This window comes from Oenanthe melanoleuca, chromosome 8, assembly GCF_029582105.1.
Source record: "Oenanthe melanoleuca isolate GR-GAL-2019-014 chromosome 8, OMel1.0, whole genome shotgun sequence".
In the NCBI taxonomy this organism is placed as follows: domain Eukaryota; kingdom Metazoa; phylum Chordata; class Aves; order Passeriformes; family Muscicapidae; genus Oenanthe; species Oenanthe melanoleuca.
In genome coordinates, this window is record NC_079342.1 from 1,250,968 (window position 1) to 1,277,990 (window position 27,023).

The following is a 27,023-nucleotide window of genomic DNA, read 5'->3' on the forward strand; positions in this document are numbered from 1 at the left end:
GAAGGTTGGGATGTGAAGGTTGGCATCCCATGGGATATGGACAGGAAGGATTGGTGTGTGAAGGTTGGCATCCCATGGGATAGAGGAGGGAGAGGGATGTGAAGGTTGGCATCCCATGGGATTGGGACAGGATTGGGATGTGAAGGTTGGCATCCCATGGGATATGGAAGGTTGGCACCCCATGGGATAGGGACAGGATTGGGATGTGAAGGTTGGCATCCCATGGGACAGGGACAGGATTGGGATGTGAAGGTTGGCATCCCATGGGACACAGGAAGGATATAGGGACAGGATTGGGATTTGAAGGATTCTGGCTGCCCAGGAACACATCCCACAGCGCTGGGCCACGGATTTTGTCCCACAGGCTCTGCTGCCAAGCACGAGGGACAAAAATCCCTTTTGAACACGCCAAGGGAGAACCTTGGGGCGGGAGCAGGAGGGCGGGGAGCCGCGGCAGGGGAGGGGAGCCCCGACCCCAGCTCCCCCCGCATGACGTCCGTGCACAGCCAGCACAGAGCCCTCCCAGCCCTGCTGCGGCATTTCCCTGCGCCCAGCCCTCCCAGAGTCACACCAGCCGCCCCGAACCAGCCGAGGCTTCCTTACAATGCTCCCTTTCAGATCAATGAGCTGGACAAACAGCTGATAAAAATGTTTTTACCTCACAAGTGGCCTCACAAAGCACAAAGGGCGGCCGCTGCCCTTCCACAGAGGCACGGAGCAATTAAGTGGCCACCACAAGGTCACCCCGGGCATCTGCAGCAGGAAAAAAACCTCGGGATCCTCCAGGAATCTGCCCCCCACAGCCTTAATCTCCCTCATTTTTCCAGCCCTTTAACCAGCAGCTTTTTATAAACGCGGGCAGCAGAATCCCAGCACTGCCAAAAGGACTGCGGGGCTCAAACCCAGCTGTGGGAATTCCCACAGGATTTGCGAAGTTTATTGGGATTTGTCATCCCAACGATGCTGGCACCGAGCTAAGCAGGATTTACTTTATCACACACCCCCCTTTTCAAAAAACACGAGGCATCCCGGATGTTGCAGTGCCCGTGGGGGGTTTTTGGGATTTTTCCTCGATGTCGGGATGCTCCGGGGCGGTGCTGCTTCCCGGGAATCGCTCTGCAGGGAGCGAGCGGGCAGTGCTGCCCCTGCGGGGATCAACGACAACCCCCCTGCAGCAATCGCGACCTTAAATCCATGCGACAGCGACGGGGAAAACAAACAGATTGCGGGGAGCGAGGAGAAAATTCCAACTGGAGCAAACGCCGGGATGGGCGCTTTGGAGAGCGCCGCCTGCAATTACGGTAACGCCCGCCAGCCACGCGGGTAATTACGGTAATGCCCATTTGCGGCCCGCGCTGTTGTTTTCATTAATTTTCGTAATTAATAATGATCCTCGTGCCTTTTCCAAAGGAGCTCTGGTTCCAGACATGGAAATCCTCGGTGAGGGGCCCTGGGAGGGTGGTGGGGGTGGCACCAAGGGCAGCTCTGTCCCTCCATCCTAACCTAATGTGCTTCATTTTTATGCAGGGGAAGAAAATTTGGCCTAATTTATGATCAGATTTGACAGATTTAGGAGCCCAACCCTGTTGGGGGGTGCAGGGTGACCTTACCACGACCTTCCAGGACCTGAAGGGGCTCCAGGAGAGCTGGAGAGGGACAGGGATGGAGGGACAGGGCACAGGGAATGGATCCCACTGCCAGAGGGCAGGGATGGATGGGATACTGGGCAGGGATTGTTCCCAGGGGAAGGCTGGGATGGAATCCCCAGAGAACTGGCTGCCCCTGGATCCCTGCAGTGCCCAAGGCCAGGCTGGACACTGGGGCTGGGGTGTGATCCCTCCCATCCCAAACCACTCTGGGATTCCACGATGGGGACTGAGATGATGACTTAGTGTGGAAATTCCCAATTTTCTGGCTCTTTATGGAAACTCTGGAGGGCCAGCAAGAAGCACCCACCGCCCTTGGCCCTTCCAGCCTCCCCCTGCCCCCAGCGATGCACGCTGCTGCTGTCCCCGCTCCCTCTGGAGCTCGGAGAGATGTCCTGGCACACCGGGAGGGCACCGACAGCAGCAGCGATCTGCTGGGAGCCCTTTGAAGCCCGGCTGGGGCTCCCCGGGGCCAGGAGCCCTTATGCAAAGAGGCAGCTCAGAAAACCAGCCCGGGTGATGCTGGAGATGAAAGCGGTGCCTGGGGAGGCTGCACACGGATCCTGCCCCCACTTTGATGCAGGAATCTCGCTGCTCATCTCCGTGTTTATAAACCCTGCTCCCCACCCACCCTTCTGACGCAAAACTCCCGTCCCGGCTCTCCTCGAAATCCCCAGAACAAAAGGATTTGTGGGGCCAGCGTTACTTTCGCTGAGGCAGCCGGGCTGAATCCTTCTCGCTTAATTAGCCGGGTAATTAGTGCAGGTCCAGAGGCGCAATTAAACCTTGGTGGGACTGCATGGAGCAGCTCTCTCTTTTTTTTTTTTTTTTTTTTTTTTTTAAGGATTCGCGGGATGCTCCCGGCTGGGAAGAGCCGCCCCTCACCTGCCCGAGTCCCGTCGGAAATAATTTACACACAGGAGGGAAATTACTCATCCCAGCGATTGTCTGGGATGGATGTGACACTCTGCTCCAGGTTAAAAAAAAAAAAAAAAAGGATTAATGGATTTAAAAAAAAATGGAAAAAAAAATTAATGGATTAATGCCACCCCCTTGAAGGAATATTTGTTACTCCCAACCCTCTCATTCCTGCCCTGCACCGAACCAAACTCCTGGATTTTGGAATTGTGCAGCATTTCTTCGAAAGTCTGGAAGTCAAGAGTTAAAATTCCTGCATTTGGAGCAGCAATAACCTCGCTTATCTGTGTTTTCCTGCTCTTACATCACTTACAGAAAGGACCGTGGCAAACAAATTTGCAGCTGTCCTTGTTACTTCATAATTCCCATCGATTTTCCTTCCTAGGAACTCCATGGTGAATCATGGGAGGTGCACTTAGTGCTTAAATAAAAAACAATAAAAACAAAAAAACCAAACCACGAGTTTGTTTCACACTAAACAGCACTAAAGGAGAAAGTTTTCAGCCGTATTTCAGTGCCTAGGGAAAAGAGGAATGGTTGCAGTCAACTATCAGTCATTAAAAAAAAAAATCTAATTTCTTTTGCAGCTCTTTCTAGTTCTTATTTCCTAAAACAATATCACGTTTAATGCGCTAGAAACTCTTTTTAATGAGATACAAAATACTATTTGTTTTTTGGGTTGTTTTTTTTTTGTTTTCCCTTCAGCTGATTTTGGAAACCCAAAAGTAAACACAGGCTTATGAAATCTCCAATTTCACATCAAAGCAGCCTTGATTTATAGAGATGTTCAAAGGAAAACTTTAAAGGAGCAGCATCATGACCAACTTGTTGGCCTGATGTTATTAGAATAATTTAGAAATCCACAATGTAAATGTTGATAAATAAATAGCAGCTTGCCATAAATCAGCATGTGGCTGCTCATGAAAGCAAGAACATCTATCTGATGTAGACAGAACAATATTCAGATTTTTCCCTCCTCCCCCCAGTGAAGTTTAGCATTTCTGAGAGCAGCAGAGCCTCCCTTGGGTGGGACGGAATTTACGCAACACGGGGCTCAAAAAAAGTGATGCACTGGAAGCTGGAGCTGAGTGTTCGCAGCACTGGGGCATTTCCAGCTCGTTTCCAGCCAAATGAGACTCGAAATATGCAAATTGCTCCGAATGCCGGAAAGGAAAAGCTCCCTGCAGGAGCCTGCCCAGGGAAAGCGCCGGGACTCATCGGTGCGGCTGCACGATCCGGGATCGCTGCGGTGCCGAGAATTCCGGGTGTTACTCAGCGCTGAGGGAGGAAAATCCCCCTGGGCCGCCGCGGGGAAGGGCTCGGGTCACGCAGAAAGCGGCGCTGTGCTTCCCTGAAAAGCCGAGCCCTGCGTGGGCAAGGCGCGCCCGGCACCTGAGAACTCCCGAGCGCCCTGCGGGGCGGGTCTGCTCCTGCCGCTGCTGACCCAGTCCTGGTGCCCAACACCACCGACCGTGGATCCAGTCCTTGAATCCCTGTCCTGGGGTGTCCAACACCACCGACCATGGATCCAGTCCTTGAATCCCAGTCCCGGGGTGCCCAACACCACTGACCGTGGATCCCAATCCTGGGGTGTCCAACACCACCGACTGTGGATCCCAATCCTGGGGTGTCCAACACCATCGACTGTGGATCCAGTCCTGGGGTGCCCAACACCACTGACCGTGGATCCCAATCCTGGGGTGCCCAACACCACCGACTGTGGATCCAGTCCTTGAATCCCAATCCTGGGGTGCCCAAAACCACTGATCGTGGATCCAGTCCTTGAATCCCTGTCCTGGGGTGCCCAACACCACTGACCATGGATCCAGTCCTGGGGTGTCCAAAACCACTGATCATGGATCCCAGTCCTGGGGTGCCCAACACCACTGACCATGGATCCCAATCCTGGGGTGCCCAAAACCACCGACTGTGGATCCAGTCCTTGAATCCCAGTCCTGGGGTGCCCAAAACCACTGATCATGGATCCCAGTCCTGGGGTGTCCAACACCACCAACTGTGGATCCCAGTCCTTGAATCCCAATCCCAGAGTGTCCAACACCACTGACCATGGATCCCAATCCTTGAATCCCAGTCCATGGATCCAGTCCTGGGGTGTCCAACACCACTGATCATAGATCCCAGTCCTGGGGTGCCCAACACCACTGATCATGGATCAAAATCCTTGGATCCCAATCCTTGGATCCTAATCCTGGAGCATTCAACACCACTGCCAAAGGATCCAAATCCTTGGATCCCAATTCTGGAGTGCCCAACACTGCTGCCCATGGATCCCAGTCCTGAGGTGTCCAACACCACTGACCATGGATTCCAGTCCTTGGATCCCAATCCCTGGAACCCAATCCTGGAGTGTCCAAAACCACTGCCTCTGGATCCAAATCCTTGGATCCCAATCCATGGATCCCAATCCCAGTTTCCAGCACCACTGCCCACACCCCTGGGCTGTGTTTCCACCTGTCAGGAATGATGTGAAATACCAGGACTGGCCAAGTTTAAGCTTTCAGAGAATCCCACACTGATTTGGGCTGGAAGGGACCTTGAAACTCTCCTTCCACCATCCCAGGCTGCTCCAAGCCCTGTCCAGCCAGCCTTGGACAGTTTTCCTGGCTGTGAGATGGGACAAAGGACACACTGTTGGTCTCCTTGGATGGAAAAACCCCAGCAGGGAGGCTTGGCCTGGTCTGAAGTTTTGGGATCCTTTGGAGGAAGCTCAGGTTGGTTTCTGCTCCATCCAATATCCAGAACAGACCTCTCCTGCCCCATCCTTTTGGCAGCTACATCTGGAGTCTGCAGCTCATCTGGTTGGGTTTTGTGTGGATTTCCTCTCTCCCTCACTGAAAGGTGCATTTTGTAACACAAATGGCTCTGCTGGGAGGAAGAACCACACAAAAGGCACATCCCAGGCCAGGGATAACTCCCCAGATCAGTCCCACCTTCCCCAGAGCAGCATGCTCAGCATCCACACCAATCCCTCATCCCAGCACTGCTTTTATCCTTCCCTCTGGGGAGAGGTGAGTAAATAAAAGCAGAAACTGTCCAAACCACTCGCTCTGCAGTGCCACTTTTAGAGTTCTACCAGCTGGATGAGTGCTGGATGTGCTGAGAGCAAAAGGAGGCTGAGGAAGGTGAGATGCTGAGACCCAGCAGCACCAAATGCAAACCTCCAGCTGGCTGAGTGAAGAAAGCCCTGACAGCATCTGTGGCCCCGAGAGCAGAGAGTGCTGCAGCAGCAGCTGCACATCCCAGCCCCAAAGCTTGTGTCGGTCACACCCTGCAAACCTCGGTGCCAGAGGAAACTGAGCCGTGTGTCAGGAGAGCCACAAAGCAGAGAGCTCACAGAGCCACCCCTGCTGCTCTGGGCAGCCAGGAGATGCTGGGAATTCGGGCTGGATGAGACCCACCATCCCAAAAACGCCCCCAAAGTAACAACGAACGGAGCGTTCGTCATTTAACCAGAGAGAGAGGCAATTAAACACGGGGTTTGTAAATGGGACCAAGCAGCAATTTAAATTTAATTTAAATTTGAATCAAGCTCTGAAGTCATCATTTAGGCAAATTCAGCTGGGGTTTTACCTGAGTAGGAGAACAGGCTTTGGAAAATTCAAATGACTTAGTGCCCTCAGAAGACTTTTCTAAGATGCCCGTGTTGGAAAAAAAAATAAATTCTGGCAACTTAGAATGAACAGAAGTTTGTTTTCTTCAGCAAACACGGGATAAAGAGGGAGACCTGGGAAGGGGGCAGTGAAAACCCAGGGCAGGAATTGGTGTAGCTCAGCATCCCCCAAAAACGTGGCAGCTAGTCCTGCCAAAATGAAAATGAGCCTAATGCAAGCATCAAACTCATACAGAAGGCACTAATTAATGGAGATAAAATTAAATGAAAACTCCTTCTCACACAGAGATAGGCAAATGCTCCTCAGAATCCTTTTGCTGCTGTTGGCCCAGCTGTGCTAAACCAGCAGCAAGGTGAGGCTCTTCTGGTTTGTTTGCTTTAATCGGGGCAATCTCTCCTCTCAGAGCTCTCAGGGTGAATCTCCATCCCAGACCATCCCCACAACTTCTCCTGCCTCTGATAACTCAACATCCTTCAGTTCATTTCACTACATGCAAATATTTGGATCAGCCCTGTGGAACACAGCTGGGGGAAAGGATGAGGAGTTTGGAGTCAGGCTGTCCACAAAATCACTCGGAAGCAGGATGAGGGTCAGGACTGCCTGAAATCCTTCTCAGCTCCTTCATCCCAAGTGATGCTGCTCCTCTGGGATGTCACCAGGATCCTTCACTCCACACAGGTCCCTGCTCCCCACATTTAGTCACTCTCCAGTGCTGCCCTCAGCTCATGATTCATTTTGAACCTGCCTTTGAGCTATTATTTATTTAAGCCCCACCCTGACGTGTTATAACGTAAAAGTCTGAGAATGCAGAACTTTTAAAACCCCATCACATCCCAGGAAAACCAGAATTGGTAAAAGGACACACCAGAAGGTCCTGGGCACCGTTGTGGCCCCAGGATGGGTGACTGTTCCCCAAAATGCTCCTGGGGAGAAGGATTTGAACCAAAATTCCACTGCCAAGACCTTGATCTCTGCACCACCAGTGGCCAAGGGATCCCCCCTGGATGGGCTTTTCCCACAACATCCCAGAGGATGGGAAAGCATCCAGCACTCCAAATCCCTTTGCTCCAGGAGGGTGACACTGTCTCCTCATCCTGTCCCCACAGCCAGTGCTGCAGCTTGCCAATTTTTCAAATGTCTGAAGCAGTTTAACCAAGATATCTGGACAAACAGCCCAGAGGGCTCACAAGGACAAAATGTCACATTATTAAATTAGTATGGCTCCATTATTCCACCCTGCTTTTAGGGCATGTTTGGGGTGCCTGTCTCTGTCCTCCTCCCGTGCTTATTGCCCTCTAAAGGAAATCATTCTGGGGGTGTCAAAGTCCATTTCTGGTGGAGCTGAGCGGGACCAAGCCCCCCAAACCCCGCGGGGTTCCCAGCCTGGGTCAGAGCCAGCACGCAGAGCTGCTCCCTGGAAGCTCCTGCTCGCCCCTCCTGCAAACCCGCAGCAACGCGGCGCCCTGTCCTCTAGCGCAAGGACATCCCCAAAACCCTCCAAAAAATCCTTCAGAGCGAGGAGGAATATCCCCAGAAGAGCTCCTACCTCCTGCAGCATGCCGACAGCGCGGGGTCCCGCTCGGCAGCGGCGGCGGCGCGGGCGGGGAGCGAAGGGTTAAAGAGCGACGTCAAAGCTGCGCGGGGAGCGCGGGGTGTGCGGGAATGCCCGCACCGAGCCCGGCTCGGTGATTCATCCCGCCTGGAAAAACAGCAGACGTGGAAGTGCCTTTGTTCCGCCGGCTGCCGCAGCCAACAAACCCCGGCTTTGTGCGGAGATTAAACAAAGGAAGTCCCAGCGCAAAGCCGGGGGAAGACTAAACAGCTCGGCACCGCTTAAGGGAAACATCACGTAGGAAAAGGGGGGACGGGGCTGGGGGCTGCCAGGCTGGAGGGAAGGACTTTGTGCAGCCCGGCACATCCACCGCTGGCACTCGGCCGCGACCTCCAGCGCAGTTTACATTGCTGGCCAGATGTTTATCCTCTCCCGGAGCGAGGTGCGGCCTTGCTCCGCTTTTCTGCCCGAAATGCCCTTTGAAATCCAAGCGCAATGAGAGCGGCCGTGTTTATCCTGCGGCTCGGGGAACGCGCAGCAGTTGTGCTGCTGGGCCGGGCCGCTAGCGGGACACGGCTGGAGCTACCAGCACTCGGGAATAACAGAAACATCCCCAAGAGCTGCAGTGACAGAGCTTAAGGAACAGTCCTCCAAGTAACAGTTTGGGTAGAGACAAGAGAGTTTGCAAAGTCATCAGAGGACGCCACTCACACTCTGTCTATTTAAACTTTGGATATCCCCAGAGACCACAAATTCTGTTCTCTGGACCCGATGGCTGCAGCAAACTCTGAATTAGCCAGGTCTGATTCAGGAGAGGCAAAGGTGCTGCTCAGGTCCGTGCAGGGATCTGTGTTTGGCTGCATCCCACACGGCAGCCCTGCAGGAACTATCCCTGCTCTCCACCCCTCCGTTTTCTGATGTGATGGCCCCATAAAAACCTGGAGCTGGCAAGGCCAGCATTTCAGCTGGGAAAAAGACCTGCTCCTTCTTACAATCCAGGGGATGCACTGAGCACATCCTGCCCCAGATCCCAAATTAGGGACTAGAGCAGTCCCATCTGCAGCAAAGTGAGGCTGAGGACAGCTGCCTAATGCCAAGACAGAAAATATCCCCTTCTTTATCATCACTGAGTCACAAATCCTCTGACACAGCAGCTGTCTGAGCTGGAAGCTGGACAGGGTGATAAAAGCAGGAAAAATAAGAGTATATACATAACAATAATGTAAATAAGTGTGGTCGGGTCTCTCAGGCAGCACCGAGTGCCTGCAGAGCTCCTTCCAGGTTATTTTGTCTCAGTGCAAAGCTGCAGGGCCCTATCAGCTCCCAGCAAAAGATGTTAGGAAATCCAGTGTTAGGAAAATAAACTCCCTTCACGGCAGCTGCAAACAGGTACTTGGGCAGGTTATTGTTTTTTTTCTGTAAACCAGAAAGACAAGAGCGCTGTGCACGGTTAGTTCTGCAGAGAGCCCGGGCTGCTCAGCGCTGGAAACGCAGCGGGACTGGCTGCCAGCATCGGGGGCAGCAGAACTCGCTCTGTGCCAGCTCTCGTGGGATCCCTGCGGGCGGCACTGCGGGTCCCGCTGCCAGCACAGCCCCGCTCCTTCCCCCGCCGCTCCTCCCGCCTCACCGAGGAATACGCACATGTTTTAATCGCTGCCTGCCGAACCCCATCAGCTCAAAGCCCGGCTGCCGTCCCGCATGGCTCTTCCCCCTCCGCTGCCTCCTTTTTTAGTTTTTGGGGTTTTTTTTTTTTTTTTTGCCCCTGCGCGCACGGATGCCGAGAGCCTCCCTCTCTGCCTCTCTCGGCGCTGTTGTTGCAACTCTGGATTTTCTAAACTACGTCTGTCAGGAAGGAGACAGGAAATTCGAGTCACACTTGCAACAGCTGTGCCATGCCTACTATCAGGCTCAAATGACGTAGTTTGGCTTGGGTGGCACGGGGCCAGGAACTGGCGAGAGCGGAGGTCAGGAAGATAGGTCAGTGTTTATTCTGCTGCTGCGCTTGGGAGCATGCCGAGCCCATTTGCTTTCTTCCTATCTAGACTGTTTCTCTTTCCGTTTTTTCTTTAATAATGCGCAGCCCCAGCATCCTGTTTTCAAAACATCTGCCGGCTTCGCTGTTTGCCGGTGACAAATGGAGATGCCCCGGAGCGGAGCCGGCGCTGGGACGGGATGCTCGGAGCGGGGAAGGGAGGCTGCAGCCTCCTCCTGGAGATGCAGGAGCGACCCAGCGCTGCCGGACCGCTGTGCTCATCATCTGCCACCAAACCCCCCAAAACGCCACGAATCCCCCCAAAAAATCATCAGGCACTGAAACCAAACTTTCCAACCCAAACCGTGCCGTGATTTGTGACAATATTTACAGCTCCAGAGCGAAGGCAAGCGAGGTGTGAGGCCATTTCATGCTTCTCTTTCACAGCTGAGAACTGTGAAACTGGAAGTTGACCAAAAAAAGCGCAGACATTTCAGAAAGGGGTTGTGAAAGAACAAAGTTTCAGGAAGCTTTTGCTCGAGCCAGTTGCAAGACATCTGCACCCCGAGTATCGCAACTTTAAAGTGCTACAAAAGCAATTTAGTTTCACCTTCACGAGGCCAGATTTGTCATTCAGAAAAGAGAAAAAAAAGAAGTAACCTCAAACTTAAGGGCGTCGTGTTCACACTGGATGTGCAGCCTGAACCCTTCTCAACTTTCATCCAGGGTTCCCTCGACACAAAGTCAAAAGAAAAAAATAATATTTCTTTCTTGAAAGCTCGGTCTGTAAAACTTTTACTGCTTCCTTTGCCCCTGCACACGGTGGTAATCACTACCAGAAGAGGAAGGTGAAACAACATGGCATTTCTTTGCTCAACTTTTTCCCATAAATTCAGTCTCTGATTCATCATTTCTGATTGCAGTCATTTCCAATCAGAAAAAAAAATAACATCAACATGGGGGTGGTGCAGAGGTGGGTTTAAGACCATCTCAGCTGAGCAAGGACTTGGATGCGACGGGCACGGGGCTGGGAATTTGCGACTGTGACAACTCCAGCGGGCACTGGGAGCGCTGTCTGGGATCCCTGAAGGGGCAGGAGCGGGCTGGGAGCTGCCAGGCTGCCCGGGGCTGTGCCCGGGGCTGTGCCCGGGCTGTGCCAGGGACGGGCGGGCTGCGGGAGATGCTGGAGCCGAGCTGGAGCATCAGCTCCCAAAAGCTGCGCACAGGCGCTCGGAGCTCGCGTTTCGCTCTCCGCTGCCTGTCAGGACACTCCTGGCACTCCGCTCTCCTCCTGCTTTAAACTCCCCCGACTTTAAACACCAAGGGCTTTCCTTGCTTTACTTCAGCGCTTGTTTCTGAGCAGAAAAGCTCCCAAGTGCCCTTAGGAGTTGTGGGAAGCTCCGCAGAGCAGCGGCCCCCGGAGCCGATTCCCTGTCACCATCCCCGCCTGCCCACCCTCACCGAGCCAGCCCAGAGCATTAAAAACCGAATTAAAACGTCACCGAGAGCCAAAACAGCCGTGAAATACCTGACCCACAATGTTTAAAGTTCGCCGTTATTACGGCCAGACAGCAATGAAGTTAATTAACTTCTGGCGTGATGATTTGCTAAACGCGGGCGTTCGCACAGTGTTCCTGCTCATATCGGCTCCAAGGGACGGGCGCTAATTGAAACCTCTTTAATTTCCGGAAATGAGCCTGCGGCAGCGATCGGGCTCTCCACGATATCCCGGATCGCTCGCCACGATATCCCGCGTCGCGCTCCCCAAATAATCCCGGATCGCTCGCCACGATATCCCGCATCGCGTTCCCCAATCCCGGATCGCTCTCCCCGCTCCATCCCGGATCGCGCTCCCCTCGCCACCCGCCGCGAGTTCCCCCTGGACGCATCCTCGCGGGGGAACCCGCATCCCCTTCACCGCAACTAACTCTGAGCTGCAGCCTTGGACAGACAGGAGGACGGGTCGGGATCAGGCTCAGAGCCCCGCGCCTCTCCGCATCCCCGTCCCGCATCCCCGTCCCGCATCCCCGTCCCGCATCCCCGCTCCGCATCCCGGTGCCGGGCTCACCTTGTTGGATGCCATCTCGCTGACGGAGCGGTAGGTTTGGATGGTCTCCAGCTGATCCAGGCACCAGTCGAGCTCCTCCAGCGTCTCCATGGCCAGCTTCTGGTAGGGCTCCTCTGCGAAGAGGCACACGGACATGTACTCGGGCTGCCCCTCCATGGCGGGGCCCGAGCCGCAGCAGCCGCTCCGCTCCCTCATCACGCGGCCGCCGCTCGCTGTCCCGGCCGCGCAGCGAGTCCCCGCCCGCCCCGGCCCGGCCCGGCCCCCGCGGCTCGGGGGGACCGAGCGCCCCCCGGGCGGGGCAGGGCCGGGCTGGGCTGCGGCTCGGCAGCGTCACCGCGGCCCCCCCGCCCCGCCGGGGCTGCGGGATCGGCCTGCCCGCCGCCCGGGGATGTGCTGCTGCTGCTGCTGAGCCCCGCAGCGACAGAGCCGGCTCCGTCAGCGCTGAACACCAACAGTCCTGCTCCCCAAGAGTTCTGCTCCCCAAGAGTTCTGTTCCCCGTCAGCGCTGAACACCAACAGTCCTGCTCCCCAAGAGTTCTGCTCCCCTTCAGCGCTGAACACCAACAGTCCTGCTCCCCAAGAGTTCTGTTCCCCAAGAGTTCTGCTCCCCGTCAGTGCTGAACACCAACAGCCCTGCTCCCCAAGAGTTCTGCTCCCCAAGAGTTCTGTTCCCCGTCAGCGCTGAACACAACAGCCCTGTTCCCCAAGAGTTCTGCTCCCCAAGAGTTCTGTTCCCCAAGAGTTCTGCTCCCCGCCAGCGCTGAACACCAACAGCCCTGCTCCCCAAGAGTTCTGCTCCCCAAGAGTTCTGTTCCCCAAGAGTTCTGCTCCCCGCCAGCGCTGAACACCAACAGCCCTGCTCCCCAAGAGTTCTGTTCCCCAAGAGTTCTGCTCCCCGTCAGCGCTGAACACTGAAAGCTCTGCTCCCCTTCAGCGCTGAACACCAACAGCCCTGCTCCCCAAGTTCTGCTCCCCGTCAGCACTGAACCCCAAAAGTTCTGCTCCCCATCCGCAGTGAACACCAACAGCCTGAACACCAAAAGTTCTGCTCCCCATCAGCAGTGAACTCCAAAATTTCTGCTCCCCAACAGCGCTGAACACCAACAGCCCTGTTCCCCAAGAGTTCTGCTCCCCGTCATCACTGAGCCCCAAAAGTTCTGCTCATCAGCACTGAACCCCAATAGCCCTGAACACCAACAGCCCTGAACACCAAAAGTTCTGAACTCCATCAGCCCTGACCCCATTAACCCTGAACCCCAACAGTTCTTCTCCCTATCAGCTCTGAACCCCAAAAGCCTGAACCCCACTCCTTGACCCTGCTCCCCAATCCTGACCCTGCTCCCCAATCCTGACCCTGTTCCCACTCCTAATCCTACTCCCTAATCCTGACCCTACTCCCCATCCCCGACCCTGCTCCTGTTTCCCTGTTTCCCTGGCTCCCCAGCTTTGCCGGCTCTGTCCCCACCACCCCACAGCCCAGAGCTCACAGCAGGCCCCGCACCCCAAACCCCATCCCTGCTCCCTCTCCCACCGAGCTCAGCTCCAGCCCCGCCAGCGGCGCTCGGCGCTGCCCTCCCCGGCAGCTCTGGGGCAAAAGTCGAGCTTTCCACGAGTGGATACAGTGAATCATAAAATCTCCCCATGAATGTAACTGCTTCTCATAATCCCGGTAACACATGCTCGTCCCATAAATCTGTCAGAGCTGATGGATTCAGCGTTCCTACGGGCAGGTACCGGTGACATCACAGGCAGGACTGCTCAGACACACTCGGGAGCTGAGCTGAGCCCCAGACGTGTCCCCTCCCTCCCTGGTGTCCCTCCTGTCCCCATGTCCCCGGGGGAAGGAGCTGCCACCCTGTGCTGGTGTCTGTCCCCAAGGACAGATCCTCTCTGTCATTCACCACATCAACAGGGCAGCACCTTCCATTCAATGATTGAGAATAAACAGAAAATAAACCCTGCCAAAGGTAATTCAGCGATAAACCTGGCACAGACAGGTTTGAAAGATTTGGTGAATCCAAGTCTCTGTGGCATTGGAAGTTAATGGGTTTTGTTTTCTGTGCTCACAGAGCTCCAAGCACTGAAAGTTTTTTCATTCCTGCACAATCAAAAAGCAGGTGAAAATATCCAAAATCACACAAAGCTCTGTGTATTTTCATTTCTACCATGAGTATTCCCCCTCAACTATTTTATCATGTAAATCAGTTGACCCAGAAGGGCTCAAACCACTTGTTGGGATTGATAAAACCAGCACAAGTAAAATAAGTTTAGGAATAGGTAAAAACCCATCTCAGCCAAACTAAAACCTGTATGATAAAATCAAATCCTGTGCTCTTGTCCTGTGCTCTGAGACTCCTCAGGAAGCACAGCCGGGCCATGTGTGCATTCCTGGAGGAGGAGAAGGAACAGGTTCACTGACACTCTGACACCAGACCCTAATTTTAGCCTTTTGGGGGATTTCCAGCCTTGCCCAGGTCTGCAGAACCCGCTGCCACTGTCACTTCACTTCCAATCCTCACCTCGGGAAGAGGGAATGCAGGACCAAGAACAGAAATCTGCTCTTGGTATTGAAGGACTCACATTCCCAGAGCTGATATTCAGGATATTCCTTTACTCTGTAATCTGAGTTTTAGGTAATAAAAGGGGAAAAGCCCCAAACAAGCAAAGCTGTTACATATTAAGGATATCGAGGTGTATTAGGAAACTTGAGGGCTTGGAGAATTTGGCTGTAAGTATTTTGTATTTATTTTTGGGTTTCAGAAGATGAGTTAAATAAAGAGTGAATATTTTACACATTCACAGTGTTCTCTGGAATTTTTAGCAGGGTGCATCAGGACCCTCCTTCCCTCGGTTTGTGCCTCCCTGCTTCATTCCCAGGAAGTTTCCTGCAGGAATCCTGGGAGCAGCAGGGATCCCTCCATGGTTTAAAGCACCAGCATTGTCACTTAGCCAAACCTCTGCACCAAAACCATTGAGAGAACAATGGATTCACCATTTAAACTCAGATCTTTTGAAAACTTGAGATATCTCAGGTCATTTCAATGGCAAAGACACAATAAAGTGAGAGCAAACAGCTCTGGCTAAGGATGATTTCAAGGGGAAAACGGTGAGTTCTGCTGCTGTTCCAGTGCAGAAGAGATTTTCAAATGCCCATTACATTTTCTTTCAGAATTTGCTTTTTCCTGAGCTTTGCCCTTTTTCCTGGCCCTGCACCCATGAGATGCAGCACCTGCATCCCTGTGCGGCTCCTCTTGGTGTTTTTGGCTTTTGACTCATCCCCAATTTATTTTTTCCTCTCATTTTCTCAAGTGAGCAGCCTGGTGAGACGGGTGTGTGCCTGCAGCTGCTGCTGCTGCCCTGGTGCTGCTGGGCTGTAATTTCTGAGCTGCAGCTGAGCTTTGGGCAGCAGCAACGTCACAGGCACCACATTCCTGCTCATTTCAGGGAATCACACCCCAGTCCTGGCAGGAGGAGAGCCCAGCTCAACCCTTCTCAGAAACTCGGAGCTGTCCCAAAGCCAGGCTGAGCCCATCACCCCGGAAACCCCAACCCTCATCACCAGCCCTCCTTGGCTCTGGGCAACCCTCTGTGCTGAACCTGGGGCTAGCCACAAAAATATTGTGAAAGCAGAGGCTACAGTCCCACTCCTAAAGCTAAATTTGCTTTTCAAACCAGCATGTGAAGTTAAAATATACCCTCCAAGTCCCCCGTGGAGTATTTTAAGATCCACAGCTACCCCGAAATAACAGCCAGATATAGAATCCATTAGGAGTTGCTCTTCTACCAATCTAAAAACTTTGTGTGGGAATGGTCTTAAAATAACAAATATTTTCTGACTTTCTTCATATTTAATATTCATGGATATTAAATTAGAGAATGGATTGGGTTGGAAGGGACCTTAAATCCCATCCAGTTCCACCCACGGGCAGGGACACTTCCCACTGTCCCAGGCTGCTCCAGAAGTTTGGACACTTCCAGGGATGCAGGGGCAGCCACAGCAAATCTGGGAATTCCATTCCAGGGCCTCTCCACTCTCCCAGGGAACCATTCCTTCCCAATTCTAATTCCATTTTCTAGCAGAGGGAAGCCATTCCCTGTGTCCTGTCCCTCCAGGCCCTTGTCCCAAATCCCTCCCCAGCTCTCTCAGAGCCACTTTAGGCTCTGGAAGAGGCTCTCAGGAGCCTCCTCTGCCCAGGCTGGCCACCCCCAGCCCTCCCAGCCTGGCTGCAGAGCAGAGCTCAGCCATCAGGAGCCCTGGGATTCTCTCCCTGGGTGCTCTCTCTGTTGCTACAGCGACTCCCACAAACAGTAAACACAAGTTTAGATGCTCCATGAGTTGTTCTTTCCCTGAACCCAGCGTGAGCGTCCCACTGACATCAGCAGAGCAGAAACACCCCAAAACCCTGGCCAGGGGCTGCCTTGGATCACCCTCCTGTGCAGGGGCACTTCTGGAAACACTCCTGCAATGTGGGGCTCCTGGAACACCCCAGGACGTGCCTTGGAGCCTCTCACATTTCAGTTTATATCTGGGCCTTGCACAAGGCAATCCTGTAAACTGCAGCTTTGCTGGTGTTTGCTCATTGCTGACACAACAGGACGTGAGGAACAAGAGCAGTTCCAGTTTTTAAACCCTCCCTGGTGTTTGCACAGGAGGGCTGGTGCTGGTGGCACTCCAGCAGGGCTGGGGTGACATTTCCTCACCAAGCTGAGCTGCTGCCAGTCCCTCTGAGGCAGAGGCAGCCCTGGCCTCGTGCTCCTCCTCTGGCACCTGCAAGGCTCCAGTGCCCTGAGCTGCAGCTCCTTTCCAGTGCCAGCATTCTGCACTAACTGCATTTTTGGGAGCTTTTGCCATCTGTCCCTTCCCAGCTCTGTGAGGTGATGGCACACACGGAATCTCTCCCTGCAGGGGTGACTTAGCAGCCCCTTTTTTAGAGGCTTTTTCCCACTTACTGACACCTCTGTGTTCTCTTTTGCTCACATGATTGTTTGGGTTGGAAAATCTCCCTCAGACCATCCAGTCCAACCATTCCCAGCACTGCCAAGGCCACCCCAAGTGCCACATCCACTTTTAGATCCTGCTGGGGTGGGGACTCACCACTGCCCTGGGCTGGACAAACCTTTCCAGGAAGGAATTTTCCCAATATCCACCCTGAGCCCAGCCTGAGCTGTTCCCTCTCCTCCTGTCCCTGTTCCCTGTTCCCAGATCCCAAATCCCCCCCAGTGTCCCCTCCTGGCAGGGAGTTGTGCAGAGCCAGAAATTCCCCCTGAGCCTCCTTTTCTCCAGCCTGAGCCCCTTCCCATCTCCTCAGGGATTCTCCAGCCCCTTCCCATCCCCTCAGGGATTCTCCAGCCCCTTCCCATCCCCTCAGGGATTCTCCAGTCCCCTCCCAGCTCCCTTCCCTTCCCTGGACACCCTCCAGTCCCTCCATGTCCTTCATGTCATGAGGGTCCCAAAAGTGACCCCAGGATTTGAGGTGTGCTGGGCATGGGGGAAAAGTGAGAGCTGCTCATCAATATAATAATGCTCATCAATATGGACTTGAGGCCTTTTTTCACCCCCAAATACTTGGAAAGTGGAAGGTTTTGGGGAGCACCCCCTTTCCTAGAGCAGCTCAGTGTAAGGACAGGCAGACACTCCACCAGGAGGCCCCTGAAGTATCACAGATGGGGAGGGACAAACGCTCCCCCAGATCCCATCTGTGCCCCCCCGGGTGCCTGCAGGGACCTGAGCACGAGGCCATCGTTATCTGCAGCTCCAGAGTTCCTCTCTCAGCCCACAAACTGTCCCCAAGTGCCACAGCAGGGCAGGGGGTGGGCAGAGGGTCCCCAGCAGGGATTGGTGGCTCTGCCCTCGGCTGAGGCAGGACACGAACCGAGCCAGGAAACATTTGGAGAGGAGATCCAAATGCCAACACTTCAAGTGGGGTCTATTTTCTGCCTCATGATTCTCTCTTGTCACCCCAGTCCTGATAAATAAAAGCTCCTGATAAATTAAAACTTCTCCTGCCAGAAAGTGCAAAGGCCATAAAGCTACAAGAGTTTTAAGGATAAAGCTCCACATCCCAACCAGGTGGATTAAAAAACTTGGGGAGCAGCTGAAATTCCCTTTCCAGCTGCCAAAAAAACTCAGTAGGAGGAATATTCCCAGTGGGACTGAGTTGTGAACAGATTGTCCAACCTGGTGGATAAGAAATGTTAAAGACAAATATTTGCCAACATCTTTTCACACTCAGCTCTCCTTGATTGTTAAAGATCAAATTGTGGGCTCAGTGTGCTGGGAAAAGTCTTCATTTCTAGTTCTGCAAGGAAAAAGAAGAATTCCTTCTGTTGGATCACAACTTTCCTTGTAAACCTTGGGCATGTGGAGCTAAAGACTAAAAAAAAAAAGCAACCAAACCAAACCAAACCAAACAAAACCAAACCAAACCAAACCAAACCAACAACCCTGACAGACTCTGCCAAGAATTCCAAGAGAAACTCTCACAGGGAAGGTTCAAAGCAGCTTCCAGCAGTTTTCCCCACTTTGCTCAGTCTATCCATCCTACCCCACATGTTTACAGTGCCATAAGACATCTCCTAAGTTATTTACTCTTCACTGCACCCTGGCTGCAATAAATTGGGACTATTTATAAAGTTCTTCAGTGTTTGGGGCTGTCCTTCCCAGCCCAAGCTCCAGCTGCCTCTGAAGCAACAACAGCTGAGGCTCGAGGTCACCAAAGCCATTTCCCAGTGATTCCAACTGATTTAATAAAATATTATCACTCTATCTAAACCTCACCTCAACAATTTAGACTCAGGATAAAATCTGTTCCTCTAAAATGAAAATTAATAAGAGCAGTTGCTCCCTTTTGCCTTGGGAAGGTTTTGATGTTGGGTTTATTCCCAAATCCAGCGTGGCACTGAGATGTTCCTCCAGTGATAAAATTCAACCAAACCTAAAGCAGACAAACACTGATAAAGCCCCAAAGACTAAAATCCAAGTGTTACAGGGGGAAATGGTTCCTTCCCTCCAGGAGTGACAGGGAATTGGGTGAAGAGGGAGCAGATTTGGGAAGCTGAGCTGCACCACAGCTCTTGGGCCACAGGAGGAGTTTGGAGTCCTCGTGGATGTGATTGGGAAGGTGGAAATGTTTATCCTGGTGCAGGAAAACTCTACTCCAGGAAAAGTCTGACAGCACAGACTCCCAACTAAAAATATATGAAATTTTAAAATGTCCCTCACTCCCAGGTAAAGCCACAGGACACAATCCCAGAGTCTGCATCCATCAGAGGACCCTAAACCAGTCTACTTTTAATTATTCTCGTTTATTATGGATGATGCCAATTGCAGAGGACACAAAGGACCCAGAAGAGCAGCAGGTGCTGGAGTGGATCACATGGATGGCAGGTGATTATCTGGGAGCTGATAGAGCTCATTAATGCCACTGGAGGCCTCATTTGCACTGCTCACTCCTTGGCTGCTCTGACTAAGAGCTGGTGTAGGGGAAGGTGGGAGAGGGTCCCGGTGTGGGACACACATCCCAACTGATCCAGCAGCAGATCCCACTTGGGAAATGTGGGATCCAAACCCCTGGGGCAGGTGAGAGGGCAGGAAAAGGGAGGAGAGAGAAGAGGGAGGAGAGAAAGGGAAGGAGAAGGAAAAAGAAATGGAGAGGAGATGGGGAGAGGGAGGAGGAAAAGCAGAAGGAGAAGGAGGAGAAAATGAGGAGAAGGAGAAGAAAAAGAAGAAGATGGAGAAGGGATGTGGAAGGGCCAGGGGTAGGGGAATGGGAAGAAGAAGGAGGAGAAGGAGAAAGAGGAGGAGAAGGAGAAGGAGAAGGAGGACGACGATGACGATGAGGAGGAGAAGGAGAAGGAGGACAAGGGAAGGAGGACAAGGGGAGAAGGAGAAGGAGAAGGAGGAGAAGAAAAGAAGGAGAAGGAGGAGGAGGAGGAGGGTGCTCAGTGATTTACCAAGGCACCCACACGGGCATGGCTCAGCTAAAAGCCCCACAGATCCCGATGACCAAAGGCCCTCCCATTCCCCAGAAGAAAAGGGCTCTTTAACCTTCCCACCACGAGGCTCATTAGCAGCAATATCACCCCACATTAATTACCAAGCAGTGCCAGAAAATGGCTATTTCACCTCTGCAGCACGAGGTTCATTAGCAGGAACATTGCCCCACGTTAATTACTGCCAGTGCCTCGCATCACTCTCAAACCCCGGAGCACGGTGAGTAAAACAGGTTTATCAACACAGGACGTGCCAGGACTCGATGGGAAAGGGCTGGGAGCCATTCACCCTTTGCCTTCCCTAATGGAGCTGTGGTTGCTCAGGCATCGTGTGGACATGTTTACATATTTATCCCTCACAATGCCGAGGGAATAACTGACACCCAGTGATTTATTTGTTTAATGTATCCTGTTAGTGCATTCTGAGAGCTGCTTCCTTGAATTAAAGCATTGTTCCAGCAGATCCAGAAAATATTCCCGTGGACAGATTTGGAAATCCAGGTGGAAACAACCAAAGGCACAGAGCACAACCCCCAGGATTCATTTCAAATCTGCAACGAAATGTCCAAATCTTCCAAACTGCAAGCACTGAGAAAATCCTGCCACCGCAGCTTCCTTTTCTAGATCCCCCATGCACCTTCCAACATGCAGGGAATCCACTGAATGCATTCCCAGCTGTTTTGTTTTTTTATCTGAGCACAAAAGCCACATAAGGAGGGGAGGATGGTGGAGCACCCAGCTCGTTCCACGGACTCTGCTGGACCAAAAATCCTTGAGCTGCACCTCCCTGCTGCCCCTAATTATGTCTGGGCAGGGAGAAGTGCAGATGTGCTGAGGAACAGGTGGAGCCACGACGCTCTTGAGCAACTCCCCAACAAATGGACGAGCCTGCCCTTCTCCCCTGGTGGTATTTTTGGGACTCCAGTCCGACCAGCCACTCGAGCTGTCCCCTCTCAGGTTTCTCACACCTGCAGGGCTCTCTGCTGGATGTGCAGCTCGGGAATGCTGCAGCCCAGGCACATGAGCTGTCCCACAGTTATTCTGCCAAGCACAAAAAGCCCTTTGGAAATGTGGATTTGTCTCTGTGAGAGGTGTGGGCACAAAGGGATCCCAGCAGGGAGAGGGGATGGGATGGATGGCAAGGCACTGCCAGGGGTCACTGAGGAGGTGGCACTGGAGGAGCTCCAGCTGTGGGGAACGAGGATGAAATCCCAACAGGGCTCTGAAGCAGCAGAACAATGGGGCCTGTATTCAGGCTGGGCTCAGAGATGAGAGGGGAAGATAGAGACAAAAAAAATGAAGTGAAAGCTTTCTACTGCTAATTGCGAAAAATGCCAGGAAATGAGTGAGCTGGAGCTGCCAGGAATAATGTGGGAAACTAAAACTGGGGATGAGAGTGTTTGACATCAGCAACAGCCTCTGGCAGAATGCAGCCAAGATTTTGGGGGGCATTCTTATTTTCTTTTCTCTTTTCCAAACAACAGGGAGCAGGAAAAATGAACTTTTTTTTGTTAGATTGCTGAGGAGCCTGGCATTCTAAGTTCCCTAATTAAAGACAGGTCCTTTCTGGGACACACCATTCCAGCTGCTGGGAAAACTCAGCCCCAAGAAAAACGGCTCCAGAGCTGCTGAAGACGTCACAGCAGTGATTAAACAGCACTGCCAAGAACATCCAGGACACAGCCAGGTTCAAACTGGAAGTTTCTGGGAGGCAGGAGGAGATGTCTCACCAAGAGAAGGCACAGGGAATGGAAAGGAGAAGGAAAAACCTCCTGGATGCAGGGAATGCCACAACAGTGGTGGCAAGAAGGAAGAAGACACAGATTCAGTCACCACAGGGAATGAAAAGGTGAAGGAAAAATCTCCTGGATGCAGGGAATGGCAAAAAAATGGTTTAAAGAAGAAAGAAGACCCAGGTTCTGACATCATGGGGAAGGCAAAGGAGAAGGAAAATCCTCCTGGGTGCAGGGAATGGCACAGAAATGGTTGTAAGAAGGAAGAAGACACAGGTTCTGTAACTATAGGGAATGAAAAGAAGGAAAAACCTTCTGGATGCAGAGAATGTCACAAAAATGGTGGCAAGAAGGAAGAAGCCCCTTGCCACCATGGGGAATGAAAAGGAAAAGGAAAATCCTCCTGGATGCAGGGAATGGCACAGAAATGGTTGCAAGAAGTTCTTGCCACCATGGGAAATGAAAAGAAGGAAAAACCTCCTGGGTGCAGGGAATGGCACAAAAGTGGTTGAAAGAAGGAAGAAGCCCCACGTTCTTTTACCATGGGAAATGAAAAGAAGGAAAAACCTACTGAATGCAGGGAATGGCACAGAGATGGTTGCAAGAAGGAAGAAGCCTCAGGTTCTTTTACCATGGGAATGAAAAGAAGGAAAGCCCTGGATGCAGGGAATGTCACAAAAATGGTGGCAAGAAGGAAGAAGCCCCAGTTCTTGCCACCATGGGGAATGAAAAGGAAAAGGAAAATCCTCCTGGATGCAGGGAATGGCACAGAAATAGTTGAAAGAGGGAAAAAGACCCAGGTTCTGCCACATGGGAATGAAAAGAAGGAAAGCCCTGGATGCAGGGGATGGCACAGAGATGGCTGAAAGAAGGAAGAAGCCCCAGGTTCTGCCACATGGGGAATGAAAAGAAGGAAAGCCCTGGATGCAAACCCCCGGGCTGCACCCCAGGAAGGCACAGAGGCTGCAGCAGGGCAGGACCCCGTGGGGTGGCCGGGCTGGCCAGGACACAGCAGCCCCAGAGCCACGGCAGCAGCGATGTCTGTGAGCCAACAGCGAGCCCAACAGCGGGCTCTGAGCCCCGGGCGATGTCTGTGAGCCAACAGCGAGCCCCGGGCTCTGAGCCCCGGCCGGCTGCAGGAAACACGAGCAGCAGCCCCCGCCAGAAATGTCACTGCCCGGGGGCCCAGCTGGGCTGTCTTTAGCCAGCCCCCAGTTAATCACAGCCTGGAAAGTGGCTGGGAGCTCCCAGGGAGATCCTGGGCTGTTCTCAGGCTGGATCACCCTCTCTGCCCCAAGGGAGGTCCCCTGGCCTCCCACCCACGGCAGGAACATCCTGCTGGAGCCCTGGAAAATGAGAGTTTTACACTTTCTGTGCTGACAGGCACTGACCCCCAGGAAAACACTGCATCTGACCTGGGCCCGTGGAGTAGCCTTCCAAAATTGAGGGATAGAATTAGGATCACTGGTGGGTAGTTTGAATAGAAGTAATAGAAGTAATATCCCTAATATCACAGGGTGAAAAATTTAGAATTTAAGGTCTTGGAATGTAGTAATATATAGAAAGCAAGATGGAAGTTTTAGGGCAGAGGTTTCTTTCTTCTTCACCTTCTTCTTGGGTCTGGGTGATATTTTGTGATTGGATAGAAAATTCCACATTGTGGGTCAGGGGTGGTTGGTTATTGAGTTAAAAGTAAAAATGATTTAGGTGTTAGCTCTTAATTGGATCATTAGGCCTTAAAACACCCTGTAAGGAGAGAGATAGGGCTCCATTTTTAGCTTGTTAGCTTGAAGTGCTGCAGAACTCATGGTTTGTAATATAGATAAGAGTTAATAAACATCTAAGTCCCAACAAGAATTACCATCTCTCGTGCACTCAATCCCGACCCTGGCAAAGAAAAAGAAGATTTAGAAGAGCTGCACCATCCCAGCTGAGCACCAGCACAGGCTGATGCTGGAGCAAGTGCCCCCTGCACACCCAGCCATGGCTCCCCACATCCCCCAGGGCCAGGACACCCCCAGCCCTTGCAGGGAGCTGGGGCCTCTCCAACACAGTTTGCTTTGGCAGCTCTGCATCCACCATCCCCAGCTGTCCTTCCTTCCAGAGAACACCCTCAGTGACCTCTTGGTGATGAGAAGATTCTGACAGCCCATAGTTCCCCATACCTGCTCCACCCTTCCCAGAGATGCTCCTTTTTCCTGCTGCCACCTTCCTAAGCACCACGATTTCCATGGGAGACTCACACTGACCTCACAGCTCCACTGGTGTGGGCTGGACACCTCCACCTCCTCTAGGTCATCCCCAGCCTGCTGCTCCCTCCTTGGCCTCCATCCTTATCTTCCCAAGCAGGCTGAGGGATGAAGACTGAGATAAAAACCCCACTGACTATTTTGGTTTTTCTTGTACTATTATCATCAGGTTGTTTCACCCATGGATTAACACTTTTTCTGTATTTCCTTTCCCTACTCCATTCCCCCACTGGAGTCTCCTCGCCACTCACAGCTCCATCAACCCCACATTCCCAAAATTTTCCATGCCTCCCTTGTTCCCAGTCTTTCTCACTCTTTCCCTGCTCTTCTCTTGCATTTTGACTCTCTGAGAAGCTCCTTGCTTCACCAGGTTGGCTCCCACTGGCATTCCTGATCTTCCTGCACAACAGGATGGTTTGCTCCCCAGCTTTTCTTCAAAAAGCAGCCATCACTTAAGACTGGCCTATAATTTTTAGGTGGCTGAAGCAGGATGAAATGAATCTCATGACAATGACAGAGCCTTGAGAGCAAGCAGGAGAGGAAGGCCTGGGCAGCAAACAAAGTTCTTGCAGAGCCCTGGTGCTGGCCAGTCCCAGTTTGATCCCAGTTCCTGTAACCCAGCCCAGGGTGACAGCAGGACACCAGCCATGGGGTGTTTGGGAGCAGAAGTGAAGCATTTCCAGGGAGCTCATCCCAAGAGGTCAGCCTGCAGTGGGAAGGAAGCTGGTTAGGGCAGGACTGGCCAAACCTGCAGAGCCCTGTACCCACCAGGACTGGCTGGGTGCTGGGTCACCACCCAGCTCATGAGAATCGGGTCACCAAGGCCACCAGCAGCTCAGTGCCAGCCCAGTGACTGGCAGAGGAGCCAGAGCTGCCCAGCAATTCGTGCACAGTGTGCTCCTGATCTCAGTTTGGGGGAATGGAGCTCCCCACTGGGGGCAGTCAGTGGGACTGGCAGGGTCCTGGGGTGGCAGCAGGGCACTGAGAGTGCCACAGCATCACCCCTCCCAGGAGAGCTGGGGATGCCCCTCTGGGAGAGCAGGGGGACGTGGACAAGGCAGGAAAAGCACTGGGAGAAGCCCAGCAGCTGGATCAAAAAACAGAAGCTCTGAACTGATGGAGGAGTCGCTGTATTCTTCAAACCAGACTGGAAAGTGCAGAGATGGGGCTACTCAGGTTTTGTCTTTCCCAAATCCCAAATGTTGCTGGGAGTGAAGGCCCTGAGCTGCAGAGATGTTTCACCAGGAACCTTCATTCCCACCCAATAAACACCAATATCTCCAACAGAGCACTGGGAACTCTTGGAAAGGGGGAATAAAAATCTCCTGAATCAAACTCAAAAAGCACTTTTACATCCATTTCGTGTGTTTGAATGCATCCAAGTGTAGCTCAGCTTTGAAGATGCTACAGGAAGAGATGAAAGCCCAGATTGCCAAAGCCAAGCTCCACTGCACCTTTCTCATGGCAACGAGCTGCCAAAACCAGGCGTGAACACCAAGAGCACCTAAAGGTGCCTGACAGAAGTTGATGAAGCTTCCCAGAGAGGTAATTTCTGATGTGGAGATAAGCCTAAAGGTTTAATCTGAAATGCTAACGAGGAAGGAAAACTGGAGACGTTCTGAGGAAGGATTTCTGCTGGAGATAGCATCTCCTGTAGGGAGGGATGATTTTGCCGCAGGGTAATCCCGCTCCCAGTGTCCTTCCCCCCCAGGGAACAATGCAGGTGCCACAAATCAGGGGGGTAAGTGACAGTGCTTGCATGGTGCCAGCTGGAAGTAACAAAATGCAGGAAGCATCCTGACAGATGTCACTTAGCAGCGCTATCACCCCGGAATCTGGGAACGGGATTTGCATTGTAGGAATTCCTCGGTCCACCCAGAGGGAGAAGCAGACATGGCAAGGGAGGTGGATTCTAATCCAAGAAGATTCCTCGGTTCCAACTTTATCTCGGGGTTTGGCACATTATCCTTTCACTGACCACGCTGAGTCCTCCTTGCCCTGGAGGATTCTTGCCTCAATCACAAGACAGGGGGAAAAATAGGAAGCGAGAGAGGAATTCCAGCAAGTTCAGAAGATGGAGAGTGCACACAGGGGAGGAGAACACTGGGAATTATTTTGTAGGGGATTGAACACGCTTTGAACACATTGCTGAAGACAGGATTTCCAAGGTGGTGGTGGATTTCTAAATGAAGTGAAGCCCCATCCCAGCTTTACTCCACATGGTCCCAAAGAGCCCGGGATGGAGATGGGTTTGGATGGGAAGGAAGCTCCAGCCCAGCCCTAGAGTTGAGCTGAGCGTTTCAAACCCCAGTCCCAACTTCCTGCCACTCACGTTGTGTTTCTGCTCCTCCAACTAAACGAGGCCAGGCTGGGTCACGGCAAGAACATTCTGCAGTGTGAGCAGAAGTGTTTTCTCGCCCAGCACACGTGAGTGCAGGAGGGTGAGAGAGGCCTGGAAAAGTCAGGATGTGATGCTGCAATGACCTGGTACCCACCTAGGATCTCCCTGGGCACTGCATCACCTCCTTTGCCGCGCGTGGGAGAGCGCTGGGGAGCTCACACGTGCGGGGAAACCGACTTGGATCCTGGAAGCAACATCCTTGTGCTAACGAGGTGCTCCACCTTCAGCTAATTAGCCCTGCCTTTCAACAGCCTTAATTAGGTGGGGCACCGTCCTGGGCTGCTGTGGCTGGACGGTTTCCGGCTCTGGAGCCGGCTCAGCCACAGCCTGGCCGAGGATTGGGGATCCTGCCGGCAGCCAGCTCTCCCCATCCCAAACTCCTCCGTCCCCACCTCTGTGCACAAACACCTCCTGCACCCCTGCAGGTGCCCCAGATCCTCCTCCCCCTCTGAAAGCCCGAGGTGACTTTCACAAGAGGCCCGGGGCACGGGAGGAACTCCCCAGCCCGACCGCAGGGCAACGATCTGAGCTGGAGCAGAGGAAAAAACAACCCAGAGCCTGAGAGAGACTCAGGGCCGGCTCTGATCTGTGTCACAGAGCTCGGCAAACCACCAGCACAAAGGTCCTGCCTTGCATCTGCCCCCAAATCCAGGTGCTGTGTGCATCCCCAGACCTGTCTGCAGCCACTAAATCAGGTTTTAACCTGGAGAAAATAAAACTTCTGGTCTAAGGAGTCTGCTGAGAGTGAAAGTCCTTTGTGGTGAAATAAATGCTGGGGTAGGAAGTGGAGGAGGAACCTCAGGGATGAATCCTGGAAGTTCAAAGCCAGATCTACCTGAAAAACTCCACCTGGCCACCGG

The 27,023-nt window shown here is 52.8% G+C and overlaps 1 protein-coding gene across 3 annotated transcripts in view; it reads right to left on the minus strand.

Moving 5' to 3' along the window:
• PDE4B (phosphodiesterase 4B) overlaps window positions 1-27,023 on the minus strand; it is a 136,246-nt gene that overhangs the window by 16,906 nt on the left and 92,317 nt on the right. The window contains exons 1-2 of one of the 3 annotated variants that reach the window (XM_056497799.1): window positions 9,390-9,471; window positions 7,743-7,895 (exon numbers count right to left, since the gene is read on the minus strand). In XM_056497799.1, coding sequence (XP_056353774.1) covers window positions 7,743-7,754 — 12 coding nt within the window. In that variant the 5' untranslated portion in view covers window positions 7,755-7,895; window positions 9,390-9,471. Of the gene's footprint in view, window positions 1-7,742; window positions 7,896-9,389; window positions 10,961-11,788; window positions 11,902-27,023 lie in introns of those variants that run through there. The other 2 variants (XM_056497797.1, XM_056497798.1) reach the window with 2 other exon arrangements.